This window comes from Lagopus muta, chromosome 4 (assembly GCF_023343835.1).
Source record: "Lagopus muta isolate bLagMut1 chromosome 4, bLagMut1 primary, whole genome shotgun sequence".
NCBI lineage: Eukaryota > Metazoa > Chordata > Aves > Galliformes > Phasianidae > Lagopus > Lagopus muta.
This window is the reverse complement of record NC_064436.1, coordinates 24,891,631-24,917,836: the sequence shown is the minus strand read 5'-3', so window position 1 is coordinate 24,917,836 and position 26,206 is coordinate 24,891,631. Positions and strand designations below refer to the sequence as shown.

Sequence of the window (26,206 nt, the reverse complement as noted above, 5' to 3'; positions counted from 1 at the left end):
TATTTACTATGTTCTTAAGTATCTACTTAGATTTCTGTGGCAGGTTTTTTGTGGGATTTTGGAAGTGATTGTCTTCTATTAAAAAAAGTAAATCTGAAGAACAGAATCTGAGTACCAAGACTGAGTAGTTTCAAATGCTAAAACTGTTATTACCTAATGAGATAGAGAAGTACTCTTTTTTATTTTGAAGTTCATGTTACACTTGAGCAAGACCAGATGGCAATTCAATGTCATAGATGGAAATGAAATAATGAATTCTTCACTCTTACTACACCTTTTTAACTGTATGTCCAGTAGCATCTCAGTTATATTTTAATACATTTTTAGTTAATTTATGGTGATAGTCTAGCTCTCACTTTAAAGAGAAAAACATTAATGGCTCAGCATTGTGGACTGGGGACCATTTTTATGTGCTTGATTGATTTGAATGGTGAATTCTAAGTCTAACCTATGTGAGAGAGACATCTCAGTGGAAGAGAAAAAAAAGTTCCTTTACATGCAAGATTTCTGTCTAGAATATGAAGAGTTGTATCTAGCAGAATTTAGTGCAAAGCTGAGTCTAGAGTCCTGAATGGGAGAAGCTTTGCCTGCTTTAAAGCGTAAAGAAATAAACATTTTTAAACATTGTGTTTTGATGTCCTCCCGAGTATTCAAAATAAGTTAATGAGCATCTGTGGACTAGAGATACTTTTCCCAGTACTCTTGCCTAGGAGGTGTCACATTTTTGCTGTAGTCTACCTTCATTGATTTCTGATTGCTGCTTTTGGAAGCAGAATGAGCAGGTGTTGTGACTCTCCTGGGAGTCTTCCTCTCCCAAGCCAGGGCAGTTGTCATTGTATCTGCTGTCTTCCTTGCTGCTGCATGGTCACACCTGTGTGGATGGTGAGAATAATAATAATGCGGGGGCTGGAGTCTGTGGGAAGCAGTAGCATGAACTACTTTTATGTTGTTGGTGCCACTCCACTGGACGGACCCAGCTTCATTCTCAGCTGACAGCCTCACCCACAGAAGTCCTACAAAAACATGCAGGTCTTCTCAGACCCCTGTCAATACCCGCCCTGCAGACCAAGATGCTTTGCTTGATCTTAATCCTCACCACCTTCTTCTGAAAGTCCTGGGATTCCATTCCAAGTAGAAAGGAAAAGTAAAACTTGAGTTGAGCCCCCACACCCTGGCAAGCAGAGAAATTGTCATCAGTTATTTCATACCTGGAAAATAGTGCTGATAGTTTCCTGACACAGTCATGTGCACACATGTGCTTAATAAGGTTTTCTGTTGATTGATCATATCTTTCATGTATTTGTTTTCTTGATGAAGATGCTATGAGTTCACAAGTAATCCCAGTATTAAACTTATGATGTGCATGGCCTTTTGCAAAATCTCTCTTCCAGCTTTTACTTGCAGAGTCTGATTGCTTGACATATAGAAGCGCTGTATGTGTGAGTTATGGCTGATGTGGCTGATTCAGATAGATAAAATCTGAAGAAAACCTCTGGGAGAGTGCAGTTTCCTTCTCTCCTGTTAGAACAGAGGTAGCCCACCTACTTTTGTTCTATAAGCAGACAGTTCCAGTAGGGCAGTTCCCATCTCCTGTAATTTCAAGGTGAAAAGCTGTGGTTGCTCTTCCTTCATTCTCTTAACACCCCTAACTATAAACTTGCCTCTGATTTTCTCTTAAAGAGATATGGGGAAATCTAAAAAGATTCCATGAAATAAATATGTATTATTCCAGTTAATTATTAAGAATAAATGAAGAATAGTATTAATAAAACCCAGTAATATGAATTTCCTTTAAAAATTTTACAGATGGCTAATTTTTATATCAGTAAAAGAGGATAGTTAAGAAATAGTATATGGAAAGAAGGCAGGGGGTAAAGGCAGCATGTTAACAAAGAAATCACTGTTCTTTTTATCCCTGCAGGAATTTTTTTGTGCTTTGCTTCTCCATGCAGATTTTCATGGTTTTGTCATTCAGTACCCAAATGATACATAAAAACAAACAGAAAATTCTACTAGCAAATAATTGCACTTGCTACTGACTTAGGCTTCATATAATAAGTCTGCAGCCTGACTTTTGTAATGGGATCAGACTTTCAAATTAACCAGTGAAGCAGTCAAGCCAAGTTATTTTTATTATTATTCATGACGTAGTTTCTAGATGATATCCATAGGATACCATCTCCTCTGTTTAAGAAAAACAAAACAAAACAAAAACACCAGAAGTGTTTCATGATTTCATGGATTCTTCTGGATTCCATAATGTCTCTCTTAACTGAAAGTTATATATGCAGTAAGAATTAATGTTTTTATCTTTTATTATGAAAATTGCCAGGCTGATGAAAACACATTTATTTTCCTGTTTTAGGTTGCTTGTTACTCATGCCACAAAATTTATGCTTTAATACTTATGATTTAAGAATCTGTTCCTTTTTTGATTAAATTATTAAAAAAATAGCACATTCTTTCCATTTAAATTGTGTAAATAGTTAAGACTCATGCTGTAGCTAAGCTGATTCTTTCTCTGCTTTAAAAATAGAAAATGCTAGAGCAATCCTTCCCTTCCCCCACTATGTTCTCACTAGTCCAAGCTAGTAAATGTTACTGAATGGATTTCAGTGTTGTAGCCATTCTACAGTAAGTACAAGAAGAGCCTTTGTGAAAAACTGCAAGGAGAAAAAAAGGTAGTAGAAATCCATCTGTGACTGTTCGACAGACCAGAGCACCTGCACCAATGATAGACAGGCTTTCCTCGAGAAACAAATAATGACAACAAGCACTGCTGTTCAGAGGAGCCAGAATCTCCCCAAAAGACGCCTAGAAAGTATAGGGGAGTGTCCTGCAAAACGAAAATCTAGCTGGGGTATTCTGACCAGTCAAGGTTAGTACAGCAGCCATTGCAGAAATGGTACGGAAATATGCTAAAATCTTGCTCTGAACTGTTCTGTGCTTTTTCTTTCCAGCTGTAATATAAATGCATGTTTATGTTAACGGCACTCTCTTGTCTTGCTGGGGTTAACACAAGGGTGTTGAAGCTATTTTTGTTCTTTCTGCACTCATATCAGCTGATCTAAAATACCTTTTCATGTTTATCTGCCCTATTTGTTTTATGTGTTTAAGGCTTGACTTACCCTGACTTTTCCTCTCCTGCCACAAGGTAACTGGATACTGAAAGCTAATTGTTTACGAGGGAGAAACAGAGAATGAAAGGGGAACGAGTAACTTTATATATAAAGAACAGTTTATAGGTAAATGAAACAGGAGACAATGTAAGAACTACAGGTGACAGAATTATTGTGTTCTGTACTGAGGTACTAAGGACAAAGTTATAAATGTAAGGGTTTGCACAGTGAAGTACTTATGACGAAATTAAATTAGGGAGCACTGACATTTGGAGCAATGGAAAATGAACTGTGCTATAAAAGACTTGCTTTGGGCTGCTATTATCAGAGCAGTATTTTTCTTTTTTTTCTTTTTTTTTTTTTTTTTTCATATTTCATTAAGCGTGTAAAGGGGATCTTTGAATAATTGTGGCAGTCTAAAGCCTAATAGGAATTTTTTTTTTAAAGTGATCATAGTCCTATACTGACCATAACCTGAAGCTGAGTGAGGGAAAAAAAAAAAAAAAAAAAAAAAAAAGGAGTGGGGGGGAGTGATTTTGTTGATATATCAAATTACAGTGTTTCAAAAGTGGAGATGTTAAAATAGTCAAGTAAAAAAGAGAATTAAAGGCACAGGAGAGAGGAAAGAGAAACTTGATTATAGTACACATAAAAATAATTATGAATTTACCATTGAAAACATAGGTATATGTTATAAGAATACCTTTTCAGGACTGTCAGTTCTAAACTAAGCAGTATTCAAGAATTAAAGAAACAATTACAATAAAGAAACATAGCTTTCCAAGTAGCTGTTTGAGTTCAATCCTGTTACAGTTATTGATTGGTTAATATGCAGTGTACCATTTACTTTCTTGTTGTTCACCATGTGGGTGAAGGTCTCCCAATCTATTGTATCTGATACATGTGAATGATTCATCTAGTTGCCAGTTTCCAGAAAAACAAGGACATTCTTCACAAGACTGAAACAGAATTTTAGAAATGTTCTGTCTAAAACATTGGCTGTAGATGTTCCTTGCTCAGGGTTGGGCTCTTTCCCATTCTTACAAAGAGTTAGCCCCAGTTAGCCAAGTTTTGAAAAATTCAGAAGTGCCACAAAATACAGAGAGCAAAAATTTCTGAAGATACCATCTTAATGTGGTCCAGCTACTTGAAGCCTCTTTGTGACTGACAAAACACACCTGTGTATGTATTGGTTGACAACTTGAAATACCAAGAGACTACTGTTGCAATCAGTGCTTCTGGTTGAATAACAAATGTATCTAATACCAAATCTGAAGGATGTGCTTTTCTTTCCTTTTTGTCTATGGGGCTATCCAAATCAGATTCTGTTCTCCCCAGAACAAAGTCGTGTATCAGTTCACAAAATACACAAGTTGGAAAATGGTCTAGAAGTGATGGGGAAGCAGGGGGAATATGTCACAATAAGATCTGGCAGAAGTGGAAGAAAAGGTGGAGCCAAGCTATTAAAAGATTTTCAGCACGAGGGTCCATAAACAGACTATTTTAGCAAAATCTCCTGGATGCCAGAAAACCTATTCATGGTGTGGTACCACAGCTTTGTTAGACAGCAGGATTCTGCCTTTATGGCTAGGAATTATACCACATACTGCATTTCGTCTGGCACACTGGGGAAATACAGAGAAATCTGAGCACACCTTGGGGAAAATGGTTTTCAGTCTGGACTGAGGCTAAGACTGTGTTTGAGGAGCAAAATTACTTCAGGCAGAAATCCTCCAAAACCTCAGGTCAGCTCAGACTGTCAGCATTCCTCCCCTCTCAGCTTCTAGTCTACTGCAAAACTCTTGGTTTTAGTCTAAGGAAACAACAGCAGTCTTAGCATGCTGCCAGCTGCTCCACACGTTTAAATCAAGCTTGATGTGGGTTCAACAGCTTCCAAAGATTACCCTATTAAAGGTTAATGTGGTTTTAGATGGTGGTGCTGTAGATATGGCACATAGAGTTTGCAAGCTACTTAAGACTAGAAAAATATCCAGCCAGCTGCTGATCCTCCAGGAAAACAGAAAATATGAACTGTGCATGAGTAACAGACAGGGGAGTTGTTGCTGTGCTCTCATGTGACAGGAGAAGGGGCTTGACATGCTTCTTCCTCTGTGTTCAAGGTCTGGCACAGAGCCTGCAGCAACAACTGCTGCTGCCATCGTCACTACCACTGCCTTCACGTAGTATGACATTGCTTCTGTTGGCACTTTTTTCTTCTTTTTTTTTTTTTTTCAATAGGACTTAAAAACAGTTTAGTGGCTGATGTTTCTGTGCATAAAGTTTGTTGAACTGCAACACCAAGCACTCAATTAGGAACTGTTAAAAGCAGTCTTGGTTGTGCCACGCTGATTTGATCTTCTAATGCATTATAACGTAGCGCTTGATGACACGGTCACCTGCTGTACTTTTCCACAGAGCTCCTTCTGTGATGTGCAAGATGGATGGTGTTGTGAGAGCGTTAGTTTTATATATGGAGATATATTCTTGTAGGTTCCAAAGGTTGGAAAGCACGTAGTTGAATGGTAGGAATCCACAAGAAAAAAGGTTTAACTTCTTTGTGCCCTGTCTCTAAAAGAAAATTCTATTTATTTCTTTGCCGTGGCCACTATATGTTTCAAGACCGGTCATCAAAACTGGAACTTTCTTGGTGGATCATGATTATTATTACCTAAGCCAGTTCAGTGCTCTTATAAGCATAATTAAGCCAAACTTTCAATGCATACTCCAGTACCTAAGCACTCTGGAAAAAATATGCTATCAGATTAGTTTTACAAAATGAGCCTTAAGATTCTGTGTTTTGGTTCCTTAGTTATAAAATCACATGAATGGATGATGCTATGAAGGGTTTCATAATAAGGGTTTCAAAATATTTTTATGATACTGGGAGAATACTATGAAAAAGGAAATACAAAATTACCAAATACTGTAACGTAACCAATACGGGGGTAGGTATCCTGTTAGACATGGAGATATAACTTATTCATTGAGTATAGCACCAGGATGGTGAAAATAATGTACATTCTTGAACTGTGGAAAGAAATTTTGTTTTGCATGGTTTTCAAGAGTGGGGTACTGCTGGCATTGGCTCTGGAATTAAATCTCCACAAAGAATATTGGTTTGGATCAGTCAGGACTTCTTCTTTCTTCCCTTCTCTTCCCTTCTCTTCCATTCTTTTGTTGTTGTTGTTGTTGTGTATGTGTATATTTACATGCTTATGTATGTATACTTATATATTATTGTAACATATAAAGTCAAATTAAAGCAAAGGCAGTTCAAAATATTGAAGTGAAAAACTTAAATGGTGTTTGAGCTTTATATTCTTTCTCAAATATATTTTATCTCTAACCTAATTTCTGATCCTTTTGGAATATTGCAGTGTTGATTGTTGGAATTTCACTTATTAAAAAGAGGTGGCTACCATTCAGCTGGTCAGATCTATTCATATTAGTTAAGCATCACTGATGGAATTCCTAGCTTTTAAAGGCTCGGCTTAGAATACTAATATTCTTTTCAATAGGTTTTTAGTATCAAAAATCAATTAAGTAGTTGACACAGTTCTATTTTACTGGACAGTTTTAATGTAGATAGTGCTTCAGTAAAAATCTGGTACAACTTAATTATATGTATGAAATGCCAGGATGTCTTATCAACTGGAGCAAAGTGAGTCCTTTGATCTTTGTACTGTACTGCTACAAGGTATTTTCAATGTAGTAGGTATTGATCATATCTGTAGCTGTTGCCACAAACAGAAAGGTAACAGGAATGAGCAGAATAAATAGTTAATCTTTGTTAGTTTTGCAGAAATAAATATTATCAGCAAGAGTTTCCAAAGAGTCTGTGGTTTTCATCTCAGTGATGAACTGTGAGAAAGCTCCTGTTTTCATTTCTTTTTTCTTTTTTTTTCTTTTCTTTTTTTTCTTTTTTTTTTTTTTTTTTTTCCTACTCTTTTTCCAAAGACTGCACAAATCTCTAGAAATAAAGGGATGGAATGACTACAACTAATGACTTTAATGACTTTTTCTAAAATATTGTAGGTATTTTATTACTGTCATCATGTATACAGGCTAACAGAGTAGATGTGAAGGCTATAGGAAAATGAAGAAAATAACACTGATGGCTTAGAAATGGATCAGTCAGAACTTTCCCATTTTTGGGAGTGAACTGAGTCTTTCACTGCTTAGAGTAGTTACCAAAAACCCAGTTTAACAACACAAGAATTATTAAGAACATAACAGACCACAGTGAACTGCTGAAATAAAAACCCAGTCAAGTGAGTAGATCAAGTATCATTTAAATCATATTCAGAAGATCTCTGCTTCTTTCCTTTCTATAGCTAAGCAAATAGTAAAATATCTTATGGAATATTTGGCAGCATTTCCCCTAGATTTCTGAGGATACTAAACAATTGAATGAGGTTAAAAAGGGAGGAATTCATTTTGCTGTTCTTGTTCGGCTCACGGTTCTCTTGTCTTCACTATCAGTTTCTCTGGAGTTGAAATTCCAATTAAGTAGTCTCGGAAGGCAAATACACAGATGCTGACACTTTTCAAAGTTAATTAAAAAAAGAAATGTAGGGAAAAAAAAAAGAAAAAAAAAGAAAAAAAAAGAGGTCACTGTCCTTTGGTATAAGAAAAGAAACTGGCAACTCCATATGCTCATATCTTCAGAGCTGTGTTTATGGCAGGGTGAAAGTTCGTATTACAGTCAGCCGCCGATCTCCTTCCAAACACAGTAGGAATGTATTAAGAACAGGCCAAGCTAGCAAGAATGGGTTTATTTAAATTTATTGTTTTTTTTTTTCCAGATTGAAAGAAATGAGTAGGATTTATAATTGCAATTGTTTGGAAGTACCATGGGGAGATGGAGATTTAGGTATTGTATGATAATTTGTAATTAATTTATTTTTAACTTTGCCCATTAATACAATGAGTCTATTTATTCTATTTAGTCTATTTATTCTTTCCTTATTAGAGTTTACAAAGTAATGTAGGCTGCCCTTCCTGAATGAATGCCAGAGAACTTGGGACTAGTGTGGCTAGTGGTAAATAAAGGTAGAGATGCCTTGTATTCAACATACTCAGCATCTGTCAGAAACTGCATCAGTAGGTACTTAATAAATGAACAGTTTTGGAATAGACTATATTACGAATTTTGCTGTCACAGACAATGCTGAATTAAAACAGTTCTTCATTTATATTCTTGTTGATGCTTTTTAAATAAGAGGCTTAGCAAGGTTGTAGAATAGCAGAAGGCAGCAATCTCGATACAAAATTTATTTTAAAACAAATCTGATGTTTATTAATGCTGCATGTTTATTTTGAACATATTTTCATCTCTGTGGTATTTCATGGTTAATTATTATGTTTACCAATAAATCAGTAGGAATGTGGAAGCTTTTCCCAAGCCTGATTTGCACAATTTTTTTCTGCAGTACTTTGCTTAAAGATTTTTATTCTAATAGAGATGGTGCAAGCATTTAGATTTGAAAGGTTTTAGCAGCCAGCTGCTGATGTCTCTGTGTGAGGGCAGGGAGATAAGGTGGGTGTAGATGCAATACAGACTTCAGAGTGGGATCTGGCATCACTGAATTTCAGATGTCACTTTAAGAATTATATTAACAGATGTTCTTCAGAGCATTCTATGGGGGAAGGAGAAGATGGAATGAAAGGTGGAAACAAAGTTGATTTCACATTCTGTCTGCATCTTTGTTCTGATAGTTATACATGGACATACACACAAAAATGTCCTAAGTATATTTATACTTAATGGATGAAAAGAATTAATGATGTTTACAATCTTACTAGATGTTTTTCTATACAATAGTTAAGTGTCAGGGTTTTTTTGTTGTTGCTGTTTTCTTCCTGTTAATTTATGAATAGGCTAAACCACTGAGAAAAATTCTCATGTATGGAGATAAGGAAGAAAGTTCAAAGGGAACCATTAATGCAGTCTTCAATAATTTTTTAGGAATTTTGCAACTGCCAGCAGGAGAACTTAATGAATCTTATTTTATTTGAAATAGAGCAACATGAGTGCTGGTTGTATGGTAGATAGCAGTGAAAAACTATTGTTATTTTGTAAAAATCGGGTCAGTATGATTTCTGAACTCAGTTGTTGTTGTATAAAATCCCTTACAATTCCAAACAATTTGTATATGTTTTTTTTAACTTTTCCTACTAGAAATAAAAACCATAGGGAACAATGTTTGTGAGAATGCACAGAGTGAGCACACACATCAAGATTATCAGAGCTTAGTGCACATCATTCTGAAAAAAATATTAGAACAGAGAAAAAAATGGTGTAGGAAAATGAACTGAGTGGGAATTACACTATTTAACACATTTTGTATGATTTCAACATAACAGAAATAGCAAAATAAGTCCTAGACCAAGCTCTAGCATTCATTCCAGACAGCTAGACAAGAATAAAGTCTCTGTCAGTGTCAGAAAGATTCAGAGAGCTACAGGTTTCACGAGAGTAATTGAATTAGCCTCTTTACATTCCCAGTAATTTCTTCTTATAAGTATCAGTAATTCACAATATACTTTGAAGATGATTCTTTCTTACATGGTCTCAGAACTTGATTTGCAAAATTAGTACAAAAAATGGGTATCAGCTTTGCCTGTGATCCTATCAGCAGCAAGCCTTCTATAGCAAAGGACAGGCTCTTCAACAGGAACCACTGGTTGACTCTGGGGTTGGGTTGGAGGTAAGGGTTGGGATAGCATGAGGTAGAGAGATACTGTGAGTTTTATTTTTGTTTTTGTCCTTTCTTGAGGGTGGTGAGTCCTGGCAATAAATACAAGCTTTTGCACTACGGATAACTTCTTATTCTTAGTGCTAACAGCCTATCAAGATGAGAACATAATATCCTGTTCCTTCTATAGCAACCTTTTGTACTATGATTCTCACTGTATTTCTCTTGTACATGTGTAGTAGCTTGAAATGAATCTTGTTGTACATGGAGATTTCCAAATTGGATTTCATATACTTCAGTTTTATCAGCACTTTTTCAGGCAGGTTTATATCTGTTTTTGGTTTAAATATCAATTTGTTGAAGCCTGTAAACTTACTTGCAAGCTGCTAAAATAAACTGTAAGATAATTAAAAATAAATAATGAAAAATAGAGTTAAAAATGTGGTGAAATGCATCTGTTGCATCATATTATTAAAATCTATATATCAATATTTTGTTCTATGTAATCATTTATTATAGATGCTTACAGTTAATATAACAGCTTTATCTATGAACAAATCAATTGAAATACAGTCTCTACAGGGGAAGAATTATTTTCACAGGACATTTCACTTCATTCTGTGCATTATGTTTCTTGCTTTGCTCTCTGCATTCCAAAAGCATTCTTATTCACATGGTTTACTCAATAAATGTTGTTATTACATAGGTTCTTGGGCAGATCGCTCACCTCTGCATGAGGCAGCCAGTCAAGGACGTCTTCTTTCTCTAAAGACTTTATTGTCACAGGTGAAGGCTGTGTTCTTAAAATTGCTTAACTTTTTAATGCTACTTAATCTCTCAGCATAATTATTAATGCAGATTTAGTATGTTTTGCTTTCTTTTTTTTCACCAGAATTTTTGAGAACAACACAAATTTACTAATTTTTGTTACAATAAGATATAAATTGATATTTAAAGTATTTTATCTGTACGTTTTAAGCTTCATAAAATCAATCCTTATCAAAGCTGTAACTGTATCAGTGTTCTCCTCCTGTGAATCAATATACATAAAATCATGGAACATCCCGAGTCAGAAGGGACCCACAGAGATCATTTAGTCCAAAAGCTCTGCTTCACTCAGAAAAGATAGCTAGCCAGGAAGATACTTGTTTAGAGGGAAGGCACTGAAAAATTCCGGTTCTTTGCACAGTTGTGATTAAAAAAAGATTGTTTTGTTAACAGCAAAGGGAGAGACTATAAACCATTGTGTGTTAATATTAGTTTAGTCATATTAGCTCCTACAGTAAAGCATAAAATTGATGAATACAATTTTTAGCTCCTAAGAGTTGAACAATACCTACTGCAGAAAAATCCAGTGTTTGATGTTTTTATCAATCCAAGCAGTATTCTCCTTGCTAATATTAAGCTGATGTCTCTAGATATTTCAGTCCTTAAGTCAGAGAACTCTAACTCTTAGAATCACAGTGCCATTTAAACCCAGAAGCCTCGTTGGGTTTTAAAGATTACCAAGCATAAAAATTCCCAAACCTCTCTGCAGACCTGTTCCAGGGTTCCACCATCCCCATAGCAAATTATTACATTTTCCCATACAACTAATCGGATTTCACCACTTGTTTCTGTTGCCTTTTGTCTGATTATTGTGCATCTCAAGAGTCAGGCTCCATTGTCTTTATACCCCCTTTATGCCCCATCCAGGATCTAATATTTCTGATTTTTAAAAAAGAAGAGCTGACAACTTTGATTCTGCTATCTATGTTGACTGATGATTTTTTTTATATGCTCACTAAAGATTTACTTATTGCAAGTAGAGTGTTATGAATTATTCCTTTGAATAGTAAGTAGTGTGACCTAACAGCTTTCATACGATCTTCATATGTCATTCATATCTTGTTTAGGGTTACAATGTAGACACACTAACTATTGACCAAGTAACTCCACTTCATGAAGCCTGCCTGGGAGATCATGTAGGATGTGCAAGGATCCTTCTTGAAGCAGGAGCAAATGTAAGGGTGTTTTTGTGTATGAAGTCCAATGCTAACTTTGGTTTAACTAAGAAGGATATATTCCTTGATTTATTTTTTTACATTGGTATTTCTCTGTACTCTGTTGATGACATTGACTTAATTACAATAAGCTGTCATCTGAAAGCTAGCAAAGGAAAGTTTTGGCTCAAACAAGCATCAGTATAGAGATGTTAGGTTAAATGAAAAAATGAAACAAGGACTACTTAAGCGAGTATGTAAGAGTAGATCTCAAACAGAAGAACAGTAACAGGGAAAACAGATGGGAGTTGGGAAGGAACTGAGATAGCGTAGTCAACTGGACAGAATCTGCTAGTAGTGTTACCACAATTTCATTGCATTATTTATCTTTTAAACTTCTGAATGCATCTCTCCTTTGCTGATTTCCATTGAGTGGCTTCCAAGAGTCTCTTCTTTTAATCTCTGGAATAACTTTTGTCACATTGTGCTAAATGCTCTTAAGATTCTTTGGTCTGAGTACACTAAGTCAGTACACTGACTCTTTTCTGTATTCATGACATAGACTCTCTACCTGTTATCCCAAACAGAAAGTGAGAATTCACAGACCATTTTTACTACAATTTGCGCTGAGATCAGATTCACCAACAGTTACAGTTTCTCAGTTGTAATTGGTGATATTCCATCTTGGTGATGGAATATTTATTGTCCTAACAATTTACTTTTGGGAAACATCTGGAATATGTGTACAGATAGGAAAAACACAGATGCATTCCAAAAAGCAGTCTCTGTCCACTTCAGCTAGTGCAGGGATTCTATATATATAGAATATATATAGATACTACTTACAGATCTATAAGAACAAATTTTATTTTCGTATCTCAATTTTTGTAGTGCTTTTCATGGTTGGAGTGGGTTTAGAGGATGCACGTAAGAGGATTGGCGAGATTCCCCTCTCCAAATACCTGTGTTCCTTCCTTTAGCATCATCACAATTTTTCTTTCTTGTCATTCTCCCTATTAGCCTTGTCTCATTCCATGAAATACCACTCCAACAGAGAGATTAAAAACACAGAAAGGCAAATAATTCCTGCATTTAATACGAAGTTTGCAGTCTGCTAAAGCTACAGAGAGAAGGTTCCCATTACTACAACAGGTGTGGATTTTTTGTATCAGTGAAAAGAGCCAAGTGCAATTACTTCCGAAAATTAAGTCATTTACTGCCCAAATGATAATATGTGGCCTTCAGCATACAAAGTGTATTTTCTTTCATTCAACATAATTTAACAAGAGCAACAGTAAACTGAGGAGTGTGGTGATGGGAGAACAACAGAGCAAGGACTGAACAGCTAAGCTATTTTATTCTAACCAGTAAGTTTGTCACTATTTTCATGCAGTTTCTAGCTATATTCTGTTTAAAACTACTCTTCTTTCAATGTTTTTGTTACCTCGATTTTATATATTTTAGGTAAATGCTACAACAATTGATGGAGTGACACCCTTATTTAACGCGTGTTCGAGAGGCAGCGCAGCATGTGCTGAGCTCCTGTTAGAGTATGGTGCCAAAGCTCAGTGGGAGTCCTGTCTTCCATCACCAACTCACGAAGCAGCCAGCAGAGGTAAGAAATTACATGCTCAACAGACAAGCAGTTGACAAATATCTCAATAATGTAGTGTGAGGAAATGAGTCCCATTTTGTCTGAGCCAACTTACTGAACCAATTATTATGCTTTGTACTGACAGGACACAGTGAATGTCTGGAGGTACTGATATCTTGGGGTATAGATGTTGACCAAGACCTTCCTCATTTAGGAACACCTCTATATGTAGCATGTGTGTCACAGCAGATCCATTGTATTCGAAAGCTTCTTTATGCAGGTATGTCATTATTTAAATAAAAGTATTGCTAATTTGTCTAATTAAGCATACTGAGTTTTGAAATAATCTGTGCTCAGCCAACAGAACTAGAACCCTTGCTTGCAGGACACTTGTAACTTTGCTGTGATGCATTTTTTCTTACATCAACTTACTGCATCTTTTTTTTTTTAATTATTATTATTATTATTTTTTGGCATAACAAACATGAGTGGAAAAGGGATCAAGACTAAAGGAAATGGGCCTTCAAAATATTCAGCACTTACCACAGCTTAGTAGATACTCATTTTCTGTAGAAAAAAAAAAAAAGTTAAAATTATCTTTGAGAAAGGTGTTGCTTTTAAAAGTTTTTTATACCATATGCTTTCAACAGATTTTTTTTTTGGCAATGTAGTCCCATTCTTTTTAATCTTCAGTGTACTCTGAATTCAGTCTTTTTACAAAGCATAGAGGCTGAACTGCAAAGAGAAGCAGTAAGGTAAAAGGTACTTCATCCTAAGCCTTGTTTTATTTAGTTAATCAACAAAAATAGAAATCGGACATTCAGTCTGTGTCAGCATGAATCCGGTGTCAGTATCTGCACAAAGGATTGTTTGCTGTGTTTCAGGTAATGAGATACAGGACTTCGGTGTCCTGCAGAAAAATAAATGAAAAATTATATTTGAATAATTACTGCTTTGTTATCATTGCACTTCAGTTGTTTTTCTAGTTAATTGCAGGTTATCAAGAATATATAATCAAGAAATATAACTGGCATGTTTTGAGATTCATATGCTGGCATAGATTAAAGGCAGTAACAGGATATTCTACATTTGTTGTGATAACGCAGAGAAGTGTATGTAAATTGAGAACAGAGGTAGCTACTTATGTCAATCTGAATTTTTAATTGATCAGCTATTTAGAGTGTATTGGGAGGTATAATGCTAACAGACAATGAAATAGGCAAGAGAATGACACTGTGGAAGCATTTTTAAAATGTTCATGCTGGTAAAAGTGACCTATTTAGACTCTGAATCAGATTGCTAAGCCTCTGATATTAAAAAGTTCTTTAACTCAAGTCGGAATTTAAAAGGCAAATAACATTTATTCAGTGCCAAAATTTGGTACAGAAACCAATTTTTGGTCTCAAAAGATCAGTACAGTTCTTTTAATAAGATTCTTTTTTTAATAGGATGACTGTTGGAGAAATCCTGTTTGAGGGGAAAGGTTAACAGCTTGCTTAGAAAAGTTCTCCCATACCAGCTATTTTTGTTTAACTCTTGTATGAACTTTATTTTATGAATATAGATGCTGCACTGCAAATTAGTTCAGTCCATTTTAATTTACAAACTCTATTTTAGCAATTGTTTTTAAGGACTTCAGTAATGAAAGAGTAGTTTACCTGTAGCAATTTTTTTAAATGTATTTTTTTGATAGTTAGGGCAACTACGATGCTCACATTACTTAGTTTGATTTTTTCTTTTTCTTCCTTCTATACAGTATTTTCCTTTAAAATCTTGTGCTTTGTAAGAACATCTAGGATAACTATATGATCAAAAGGTTCAGTGATAGGATTAGCTATATTGGTATGTAATAACATCAATAAAGTGGCTAAATTCACTGTTGCATTCCCAGACAGCGCGGATTTTTACTCAATGACAATTGTCATTAATCTCTTCTTCACATCTCTTTGCCTGCATACCAGGTGCCAATGTGCAGAAGGGAAAGCATTTGGAAACTCCACTGCATGCTGCTGCCCAGCATTCAAGTACAGAGATTGTAAACTTACTCCTTGAATTTGGGGCAGACATAAATGCCAAAAACACAGATTTTGAGAGGCCTGTTGATTTAGCTGCTCCTCGCAGTTTAGTAGAGAGGCTGCTGCTCCTCCACGAAGGTAAGCTTTACATATGCTTTTGCAAGTGTATGTTTGTAAACAAACATGTAACAAAGAACCCCAACAACTGAATATGTTTACTTTCAGCCAAGTTCCTTTTTTAACTATAAAAGTAACTAGTAATATTTACTTTCAGGCCACAGCCAGCACACAGCCATGCAGCATCAGAATTTATTCAAGCTGAAAAAACATCTTTTTATGTTTATTAGGTGTTAAACTACAATAAAACTGCATTTTTATTGGCTACATCTGATCTTGCAATAAAGAAACAGGATACTTCAATTTCAGATTAAAAATGTATTTAGTTTTTGCCAACCATCCCAAAATTAAAAAATACACGTGTTCCTAATATACGTGTAAAGCCCTTTATTTTGAGTGTAGACAAAAAATATGTAAATATTGGAAGTATATTTTTTTGTTTGAAAGTCTTGTCATACTTCACAAGGTAACGTTATAAACTGTTTCAGTCTATTCCCAGTTATGCATATGAATGTACAAACAAGGAATTTTTAAAATCAAATAATAATGAGTTATCTGATATGAAATGCTTTATAATAATATACGATGAAAGACCATAGAGGTTTTTAATTTAAATGAAATTTAGAAAACATTGCTTACTTTGTAATTACCTGAGAAATAGCAATTGATACAAATAGTCTCTTATGACTAGTCTGAGAGAGGGAGGAAATGAATATATCCCAAAGGGATCTGGATTTGTTCAGGCTGTCTAAGGTAAGGGTAAGACAAGACACAAAGGCCACAAGATGCAGGTGAAGACAAAGAAAACCAAAGAAGTGACTGTCTCAGCTAATTGTCATCTCTTTAGAGGTGAACTGGCACTGTTTCAATGCTTCCTTCAAAACAGCCTACTGTTAAGAACAACAGCAACTAAAAACAAAGAAAAACCAACCACAAAAAACAACCCACACTAAAACCAACTGTTTTTGTGAATTAGCTACCTAGAGGCCATCAAAGACTACAGGATTTTTAGAAGCATATAGCAAATATGTCAACATCTTTTCTTTTTGGCATGAAACTCACCCTTATGTAATTAAAATCCTGTTTTGTTTTGTTTTTTTTTTGGCAGCCACACCATCTTCTCTTTGTCAGCTTTGTCGACTACGTATCCGAAATTACATAGGAAGATCTAGACTGCATCTTGTCCCACAACTCCAATTGCCAACAATACTGAAGAATTTCTTACAGTATAGATAACATAATAATTAACCTTTAGAAAGCTGAATAACAAGTCTTCTGTTTATTGTAAATTTTACCTAAAGAACTGCTGGGCGGAAAATAAAGCCTTTTGCATATTACTTCAATAAGACACAAATCTTTGACACCTGGTGTTGGCATGTAATCACAATTGGGAGCCATTCAGCAACTGGTACCAAGGTGCTAACAAGGCTGAATTGAATAAGTGTGCTGATACTCTGGGAAATGATTGTATAGGTTTAGCTTAACACTTACTAATTAGCTTTAGTGCTGTTAATTTTATTTGTATTTATACTTTAAAATCTGTTTGGCACATGGGAACTGCAGCGTTTCTTCATTTATATTTGTTAACTTTGTCCATTTGGAGTCATTTCTTTATGTGTTTTTAAATATCTGTTGTTTGTGTACTGAAAAATACTTGGTGGTAGGTGCACTACAAATGTTGATTAAAAAAAAATAAATAAATGAATAAATAGCCATTTTATCTTCCTTTTCTTTATATAGACACTTAATTAATGACAGTGAGAAACTTCCTTTACTCTTCCTCACTGCCTGTGCTCTGAACTGGAGTTTTGTGTTTTGAGCTTTTCTTTTTTTAGCCATATCTAGTTTATAAATTATTTGTAACTTTTTAAAACAGAAAATCTGTAAAGATATAAGTTTACAAATTATAGGGAAGCCATAATGCTGAAATACTTTCAGATCCCCTTTTGTAACAGAGCATTCTTGGAATCTTTCCTTAACAGTGCTATATCATAACTTAGGGACATACAAATAATCTGCCTCAGAGAAAAACATAATTTATTGCATGGTTTTTGAAGGCTACTGCATCGTGTCATAGAACAGCTTGGGTTGGAAGGGACCACAAAGATCCAAACCTCTGCTGTGGGCATGGTTGCCAATATCATATCCCAACCACAGGATAAAGTTGCCCAAAGCCCATCCAACCTGGCCTTGAATGTCTCCAGAGACAGGACAGTCACTGCCTCTCTGGGCAGTCTGTGCCAGGGCCTCACCATTCCCTGAGTAAATAATTTCTGCCTAACATCTAACTTAAATCTATCATCTTTTAGTTTAAAGCCATTTCCCCTTGTCTTATCACTATATACTCATGTAAAAAGTTGGTCCGCCTTCTACTTACAAGCCTAATACTCAGTTGCTAATTTATGTCCACCTAATAAAATCCAGCTTTCTGACTTTTATCCTTGTTTAAAGGAATCTTACTTTATTCATCTCCTTGCAAAAACTCTAGTGAGAGCCTCTTCTGGAGTCCCTTTAAAGGAAGACTGGATGCAGGTAGGAGAGACTGCATAGGATTCCATACTGTGCATAGTCTAAGGATTTAGAGCATGCACTGAGCAAGTTAGGTTGAGTAGCGTCTAGATTTTTTGTTTGTTTTGTTGGTTTTTTTTTTCCCCACTCAGAAACTTAGAATGTTTTGTTTTCTGTATAATGCCATTACCATTATTATTTCAAGAAACACAGTAGTGCCGAGACAACTACTGCATTACTCCACCTGTATACACAGAGCAAGATCACTTGGACGCTTACCTTCAGGTGTGCAGAGTGCTTTTCAAACTTGACTTGGGAAAAGCTGCATAAGAAAAAAAGAGGATGTTGGTTTGGCTTTAGGCATTAGAGTCCCTGCTGTCTTACGTCATCTAGGTGGATTTGCACTGTCATGCCATTTGCACTATCCATTGCCACTAATTCCGGCAGTCATCCAAAGAGCAAACAAGATCTTCTTAAGAGGTGCGAGCCACAGGGTACTACTTTCTCCTTAATTCTATGGAGCAGTAGACAAGCAGATTAACCCAGATCCAGCTTGCAGGGGTATTTTTGTGACTTGAATCTTGGGTAATACTCACTTTTAAATCTTTAATCTTTTGCTAACAGATAATAATACGAAAATAGGATCCCTTCAACAAACTGAGACAGGTTGGATGGGAACAAACAAAACTGGGAACTCAGGCAGCTGCTGTGGCAGGACTGTGTTGTGGAACAGGCTTTCAGATCAGCCCATTCTCATGCCATGTACCAGAAATACATACTAACCAAATAGACGACATCAGCGTTTGGTAAAGCAATTCCAAAATACATGATTAGTCAGAAATTAAAGAACAGATGCTCTTAAAGCAATGCCTCCTATTTACGATGTTGGCACACACGAGATCAGAGACGGATGTTGGTAGTATGGCAGCAGAGGTTGAACCTTCCCACCAATATTCCATGATACGTCGTTGCTGCATGGCAGCAGAGGGGCAGCCTGACACCAGGTGCGACACAGACAGGCCTCAGAAGCGTGCCACCAAATTCCTTCATGCCAAAAAGATGGCACCCACTGACGTTCATCAGCAGAAGGCGTTACTTTTGGAGCAACCTACAATTTCTCAAAGACATATATATCGCGTAACATCTCCATTCCGCGCTGGAACCCAACTGTGACATCACGCGGGCTTGCCGTAAGGCACTGCGGACAAACACAGCCGGTACCACGCGGCGCCTCACACAACCCGCACACCACACGCGCTCCGCTTCCTGCGTGGGCCGCCTCGTGACGGCAGCGCCACGAGGCGGCGAGTGCAGCCCTGCTAGCTATGGCCCTCCGACAACCGGAGCTGCCTCGCCCCGTGCTCCGCTGGCTGCTGAGCCTCGGCCTCTCCGTCAGCCCACGGAACTACCGCAGGTCCGCCATGCCGGGCCGGGGAAAGGGAGGGCGCCGTCAGCGGGAGGCGGTGCCAGCGCTTTTCGCGTTGTCTCGACAGGGATTTCTCCAACGGGTACCTGGTGGCGGAGATCCTGTCTCGCCGCTTCCCCGCCCACGTCCGGCCCGACGCCTACACGAACGGCTGCTCGCTGGCCACCAAGCTGAGCAACTGGTCCCGGCTGCGGCGGGTGAGGGCGCCTCGGCGCGCGGCAGCGTAGGGGCGGCTCTGGGGCGGCTGCTGCCCCCTGCTCCCCCCAGCGGCCCCTCTCAGCCCCGGACCGTGCTCCTTCCTTGATCTTCTAATTTGTAATTGCTTTTTTTTTTTTTTTTTCCTTCCGCGTCAAGTTTTTGGCAAAGCAAGAGTTCGACATCACACAGGAGCTGATAGACGGAACGATTCACTGTAAGCCCGGAGCGGCAGAGCGTCTGCTGCGAGAGCTCTGCTCCGCGCTGACCAGCAGCCGGTGAGTGGGCAATGCCCGCAGGAGGCCTCTCCTGCCCGGCCCCGGCTTGGCAAGCAAAAAGGTGTTTTGAAGTGAGTTTTGAATATTAGGCAAACTTTTGCTAATAGCTACTTCTTTCTGCCATCAGCTCGTCCATTATCTCTCTGTGCATCACTGTGCCTGAGGTGTTTTGAGTGCATATGGGCTTCGCTGTTGTCAATGTGAAAATAATTATAAAGCCATAAAAATGAACTGGTACTTAGCCATTTTTTTACTGTAATTAATTCCCAAACACCACTTTTTTTTTTTTTTTTTTTAAAAAAAAAAAGAATTGGAAGTCTTCAAGAGAGGCAGATTGACTTTACAGACTGCTGTTACCAGACACAGCTACCAGTAGCTGCCAGAGCAACAGCTTCCACAGCCATCAAGAGTAACATCAGGTTGACAGAGATGCTGGTAGAACCCAGCATCTGCACCAATAGACAGAAGGCCATTACCATCATTAACATGCACATAGGAATGAGGATGCAAGAGAGGGCAGAGAATCCACGTGAGTGTATTAAATAACTTTCACCATTAACGTTATCACTAAACATCCCCCTCTATTACTCCTTACCCCTGAAAGAAGCCATGCTGTTCCTTAGCTCTTCTTGGCTGAGGCATACAGCAGAGATGCTGTAGCTTGCCCCGATGCTCTTGGAAGAAATGCTTATAGCACAAAGGCCCACAGTATTCTTGAACTATCAAGATAGAGAGTGAGTGGCTAAGCGGTTGATGAGCTGGAGAGAAGATGGTCTGGACCATCAGATTAAAGGGACTCTGATCAAAGAGCTGTTCAATATAGTCCAGCTATGGCCAGTTACAAGTGACCTCCCTCAGCTATCAGTTCTTAGGGTTGCTTAACATCTTCATTAATCATGTGGACATGGAGAGAGAGAGGACACTGAGCAAATGGGGGAGTGACTGGCAAACTAGAGGCTCCTTCAAGTTCAGAGATATCGCAGCAGGCTGGAGAAATGACAGGACTCAATGCTGAACAAAGACAAATCCTGTCCTGGCAACCAAGTAACCTACACACTGCTACCAACTGCAGGCATCTGGCTGAGAAAGAGCTTTGAATTCCCTGGTACAAATGCACATTCTATGATTAACATAATGTAGGGAGGGCCAGCAAAGTAGCTAGAGGGCTAGTGCATATGACATAAGAAGAGTGAAGAACTGAGTTGCTTCAGCTTTAAGAAAAGGTGAAAGGACAAAAGCTGATTATTTCCTCTTTCTGCTTATTAGGATAATTCAACTTACTGAATGCTACGAGTTGGATCAGTTATCCTCTGTCACTGATACTATCAAAGAATCCTCAACAGTGAAAGACATTTTAAAAATCAATTAGTGATAACTCTGTTCATTTTAATGTTTGTTACTCTTCTCCAAGACACAATATATGACCTTTAGAAGTCCCTCAGTCTTGCAGGCACATGCTTTTACATGCATCAGTTCCACTGCAACCAGTTTGCAGGTTTTTGAGTCTGAAGAGATCATGAGCCTGTCTACTTTGATCTCAGTCTTGCAAGCCACAGCATTTCAGTTGAATTTCTTTATATTCAGCTTTATAACTAACATCACCTAAAGCACACCCTGTCATGGAGGATGCTCCATCTCCAGTAAAAACATGACGTGGTTTCCAAAATTAAACTGAATTCTCTGGTTTGTTTCCATTTTGGAGCCTCTAGCTACACTCCTGTGAGTTTTCTGTATCCTTCTGAAAATTCTGGCACCAAATTTAAACCTAGCATTCTAGTGTCAATCTCTTCTATATCACAGACCAAGTCAAATTATCTTAAATTGTTTACAAATTACACATACTAGGAGTGTATCAAAGGTAGCTGCAGGAGTAAATAAGGCTTAAGGAAAGAAATTAGATATCAGACTTCAAGAAGTATGTTTTTAACTTGATCATGTCAAATGAAAAATTTGCTCTGGATCACCATCAAGACATAAATAGTCAATTTGTGGGCCTTTTTTTTTTTTTTTGCTGTTTAGTTTTTTTGTTTTGTCCAGTTGAAGACTTTCTTTGCCAAGTAGTACATTTAACTGCAGTGACTTGATGATTACAGTCTTGAGATATTTTGAAGTTGTTCAAATTGAGCATGTGTGTGTTAAATGTGTGTGAAAATGTGTGGTTAAGACATACTGTGCAATCTCAAACATTTTTTTAATGCTTATTTACAATCTCAGGCATTTTAAATAATAAAACACTGAAACAATTTCATCTATTTAAACATACAAAAAATATCCTGTTTGAAAAGAAGATACAGAGTACTTTTACCTTACAATGTTTAACGTTCCCCCTTTTCTTCTGAGTGTGTTATTTTTATAGAGCTGCCAGATCATCTGAGCATTTAAGTAAAATGGGGGGCAGGGTAGTTACAGCGTACAGGTAAACTGGAGAAGTAAACAACTAACTGATGAGATGCTCAACATACTGCTGAAATGAGCAGTGTGGTATTTTTGTCTTAAAGGACGGTTTAACATTAAACCAAGTTTTGGACAGCGTGTGGTTCACCATTTGGATTGCATCATACCCTCTACGAACACAGCTAGTATCCCAAAGCACCATTTGTTACCTCATGTAAGTTTGTTTTTCTGGATCATGTAGGGGTTAATTTTTTTTTTCCTACTTTTGCTATATAGACAGCCAATAGATGTGTTTAAAAACTTTGAAGCTACATCTTCTTACAAAATAGGAGACTTGGAGAGGGTTGGCAGTGTTAAACTGATTTATTTATTTATTTAAGATCAATTGCTTTGAGATTTTCCCTAATACGGCAGCAGTAGCAATTATTCTAACACTTAAAAATGCCTTCCTTACTTTTCTCAGTGTTTTGATTTAGTTTGGGTACATTCACTATGCTGAAATCCTGTTTGGCTCTTTTGGGCACTGATGCCAATAGTCACAAATTGATCTGATTAATTAGCTTTCAGCCTCTTTGTATGTATCCTTCCTCTTTGCCATCAAGGATTGTCTGTGTTGGTTTAAATAGTAACACCCTTAAAAAGTGGTACTGCATTGTCTTTATACATAGGACTACAATAATTTCTTCAGAAGGGAAAATGAGACTCTAAGAGTTTAAACTCAGTCTAGATTTTTATGGTTAAATCTGATTAAAACAACTTCTTTAATGCTGTCATGATTTTTTCCCCACCTGTTTGCATATAGATTCATCAGAAACCGGAGACAAAACATGTTCATTCTACAGAACTTCGGGGGAAACAGCTGACAACTCCCCCCTCACGATAGATATTTAGAACCATCTGGATACTGCTGAAAGGAATAACCAGAGAGATAAGGAACTTTTAAATACAAACAATCTCTCAATCACAATTGTGTTGACTGCATAATCAATAAAGAGAAATCTAAGTTGGCCATTAGTTAGGCACAAATTTATTTAAAGCCAAATTAATTTAAAAAAAAAAGATTATATCATGTTCTACAATACAGATTTTATTTATTTCTACAGTACTGTAACTTACTTGTTCATATAATATTGCCTAGCATCCATTTCAGCTTCATTTCTTACTAAAGTTGATATGTATCAGTGAAGGTTTCTGACACAGATGGTACTGATAGAAGATCAGAGTCTACAAAGTTAAACATTGTACATGAAGTAGATTAAGATATAAAGACAGTCTTCACAAGTGCTTTTTTTGGTTCCTTTGTTTTCAGTCATCATAAGAGCAAAGACTCTGGATTTTCATTCCTATATAACCATGAAAGCTTCAAATTAAAAAAAAAAAATAGTAATATCTATTCTGAAAGAGGTATCTAAGCTGGGTAGTTTAACTTCATTCTTTAGAGAAGTACTTCCTTGCATTAGTGTAATGTTAAATTCCTGTAATTCTGGATTTAATATTTTTCACTTGTGAAAACTCCATATTATTAAACTTCAAGGTGTCATATCTCATTTTAAAGGCATAGTTCATACCATTGCTTTTTTTTTTCCCCCCCTCAATATTGTCTTTTAAGCCATGTAGGAAAGTGTGTTCTGAGGAACTCACATTTGGCTACAGTCTGTGAAGCTTAAAGATGTCTGTAATGGTCAGATTTTTTCAACAGAAAAGGTTTGATTTTGTACGGATAAAATGATATTAACATCTCAGATATGCTGAGATTTATAGTTATTAGAAAACACTATTATAGAGCTTGCTAAATTTCTTCATTAAAACAGAAATACTCATTATTAGAGAAAAATTAAACAGTGACTTGAAGACTCTTAAAAAGATTCTTAAATATTAAGGGAAAATACCTCTATTTGACTAGCTGTGCTGGATAATGAAGAACATTTCTTCACCACATGGGTTAAAACTGCAGTAGACAAAACACAACCATTTTACTCACAATGACTTATTTTATTTCATCAATGAAACAAAAAATTAACCCTCCCTCTCTAGTTTGAAGAGGGAGTAAAATCTGCCTAAGATTATGTGTTAAGGCACAAATTACTTGCAACAAATTGATGCAATTAGACTATATATTTTTAAGATACTTAAGTTATGAAGTACTGGTAAAAATCCTTACAATGCAGCAAAAACTTGGAAATAGAGCAGAGTGCCAGTTGAGCCAGTCCTTCAGATCCTGTCATCAGACATGAGACTGTAAATTCAATTCTTAGTTTCTGTCACCAATTTTGTATGAACAGATATCACACACAAAATTGTATGATTTATGTGGTAAAAGGAAATAATCTTTCATCTTTGAAGCAACCCATCAGATAATGCTGGAAAATTCTGTCACCAAATATAAATTTTTAGTTCTGAAATGTAACTTTAATTCTCCAAACTCCACAAGGTTGAACAAAGGAAAACATTTTTCAAACAACACCTGCAAGAAGTAAAATATTACCAACTCTTAAGTATGAACAGACATTTTTGTACACATAACAAAGCAGCTAATCTTCTTTCCAATAAATTCCTATCACAGAAATTCTATGATACCATTCTAGAACAGGCAATGAAAAATTTAATTATTTTAAAAGAGAAATGAAGAGAACGAGAATTGTTAATTTTTAACCTCCATAGTACATTTCTGGCATGTTGACATTGTTATCCTTAGCTAGATGAGGGCAGTGCCTTATAGAGCTATTGAGAACTAAGAGGTACTAAATACCACTTTGTATTACTGCTGTTTTTAAAAGGATTGCTCTAGACATAGTTCTGCCAGTTTCTAAAGATAACTTCTTTGTATTTTAAGTAACTAGCAGGATTTTTATATTTATTTTAAAGCAGCTGTCACAACTGTAATGAAGGTCAGATAGATTTCTGCTTGTATGCCATCAAGCTGAAAATAATATAACCAAAGCAAGCTTTCTACAGATCAGTAATTCCAATCATAAGAATTCTATGGTTAAATTGCTTACAATACACAACTTCAAATTATCTTGGTATTGTACTGCCATAACTTTCTTCCTGTTTGAGCACAGAAATAGCGCCATGATTCCAGCCCTGGTCTGGCCTAATTCTGTGACTAATGGGGTGAAGGTTCCCAATGTGTCACTGTCTGAAACCCACGGACCATGCCCTGGAAAAAAGGGAAAAATTATGGAGATGGGCCTAGTTGGGGAAAAAAACTCCAAAACAGTAACAGTGGTAACAATCTAAGGGAGAAAACTAATTTACTAAATATGATAATGGAATGCAAGACAATACAATATAATTGGAATCAAAGCTAATAAAATAAATGAGGGAGTAACTAAAAACTGAAAGCCTTACTCTGATCCTGTAGATGAGACAGCCAGTAAACACATGGAGCCAAGGCAGGCAAAAAGACATTCTCATGACTTACAGTAAGTTTCAGCTTTCCCCCTTAATGGAAAACAGAAATGAAAAAAGTGAAGTCTTCTGCAAATTGTGGTCCATTCTTCTTTTCTGAGACCGGATCTGCAGCAATTACTCTTTAATTCCCAGTGCACTGCATGATCTTATGATGCAGACTACCAATAACAAATCACAAAACCATGGCAATCAGTAAATAAAAATCTATGCGAAGTGTTTGTTTCTGGTCCATCACACTACACTTATAACTAACATAAGATGTAAAAAGAAAGCACTTTAATGTACATAAAGAACTTTAATAACATCACTACATTTTCTGTTCCTTACAAAGGCTTCGTTAAAAAAAAAAAAGGTTTTATAAATACGTCTTAGATTTCATTGAGAGTATACAGGGGGACAAAGTGCCAAAGATGAACTTCTTAGAAAATATACTATTATAATCCAGACATTCAAACCTATCTTAACA

The 26,206-nt window shown here is 36.6% G+C and overlaps 2 protein-coding genes and 1 long non-coding RNA gene across 7 annotated transcripts in view; 2 read left to right on the top strand and 1 right to left on the bottom strand.

The window, feature by feature from the left end:
• ASB5 (ankyrin repeat and SOCS box containing 5) overlaps positions 1 to 17,934 on the top strand; it is a 34,351-nt gene extending 16,417 nt beyond the window's left edge. For 2 of the 5 annotated variants that reach the window (XM_048940983.1, XM_048940984.1), the window contains exons 2-8: positions 7,925 to 7,992; positions 10,524 to 10,603; positions 11,713 to 11,820; positions 13,264 to 13,414; positions 13,539 to 13,673; positions 15,355 to 15,546; positions 16,634 to 17,932. In XM_048940983.1, the coding sequence (XP_048796940.1) occupies positions 7,935 to 7,992; positions 10,524 to 10,603; positions 11,713 to 11,820; positions 13,264 to 13,414; positions 13,539 to 13,673; positions 15,355 to 15,546; positions 16,634 to 16,761 (852 nt within the window). In that variant the 5' untranslated portion in view covers positions 7,925 to 7,934 and the 3' untranslated portion in view covers positions 16,762 to 17,932. Of the gene's footprint in view, positions 1 to 870; positions 2,879 to 7,924; positions 7,993 to 10,523; positions 10,604 to 11,712; positions 11,821 to 13,263; positions 13,415 to 13,538; positions 13,674 to 15,354; positions 15,547 to 16,633 lie in introns of those variants that run through there. The other 3 variants (XM_048940986.1, XM_048940982.1, XM_048940981.1) reach the window with 3 other exon arrangements.
• On the bottom strand, positions 795 to 19,647 carry LOC125691560 (uncharacterized). Its single transcript, XR_007376165.1, has 4 exons — positions 19,546 to 19,647; positions 18,313 to 18,355; positions 13,937 to 13,960; positions 795 to 871 (listed from the first exon to the last, which is right to left on the bottom strand). It is a non-coding gene; the product is annotated as an uncharacterized LOC125691560 (long non-coding RNA).
• On the top strand, positions 19,234 to 26,206 carry SPATA4 (spermatogenesis associated 4). The gene is made up of 6 exons (XM_048940989.1): positions 19,234 to 19,447; positions 19,527 to 19,656; positions 19,814 to 19,932; positions 20,241 to 20,461; positions 22,431 to 22,548; positions 25,763 to 26,206. The coding sequence occupies exons 1-6, from the start codon at positions 19,359 to 19,361 to the stop codon at positions 25,773 to 25,775; spliced, it is 690 nt and encodes a 229-aa protein (XP_048796946.1). The 5' UTR covers positions 19,234 to 19,358; the 3' UTR covers positions 25,776 to 26,206.

Bases quoted from the DNA above. Each gene is read 5' to 3' on its own strand.
- SPATA4 (XM_048940989.1), top strand. From the start codon at position 19,359: ATGGCCCTCCGACAACCGGAGCTGCCTCGCCCCGTGCTCCGCTGGCTG. The intron at 19,657-19,813 runs GTGAGGGCGCCT...TTCCGCGTCAAG, and splicing joins ACTGGTCCCGGCTGCGGCGG to TTTTTGGCAAAGCAAGAGTT. The intron at 20,462-22,430 runs GTGAGTGTATTA...TTTGTCTTAAAG, and splicing joins AGAGAGGGCAGAGAATCCAC to GACGGTTTAACATTAAACCA.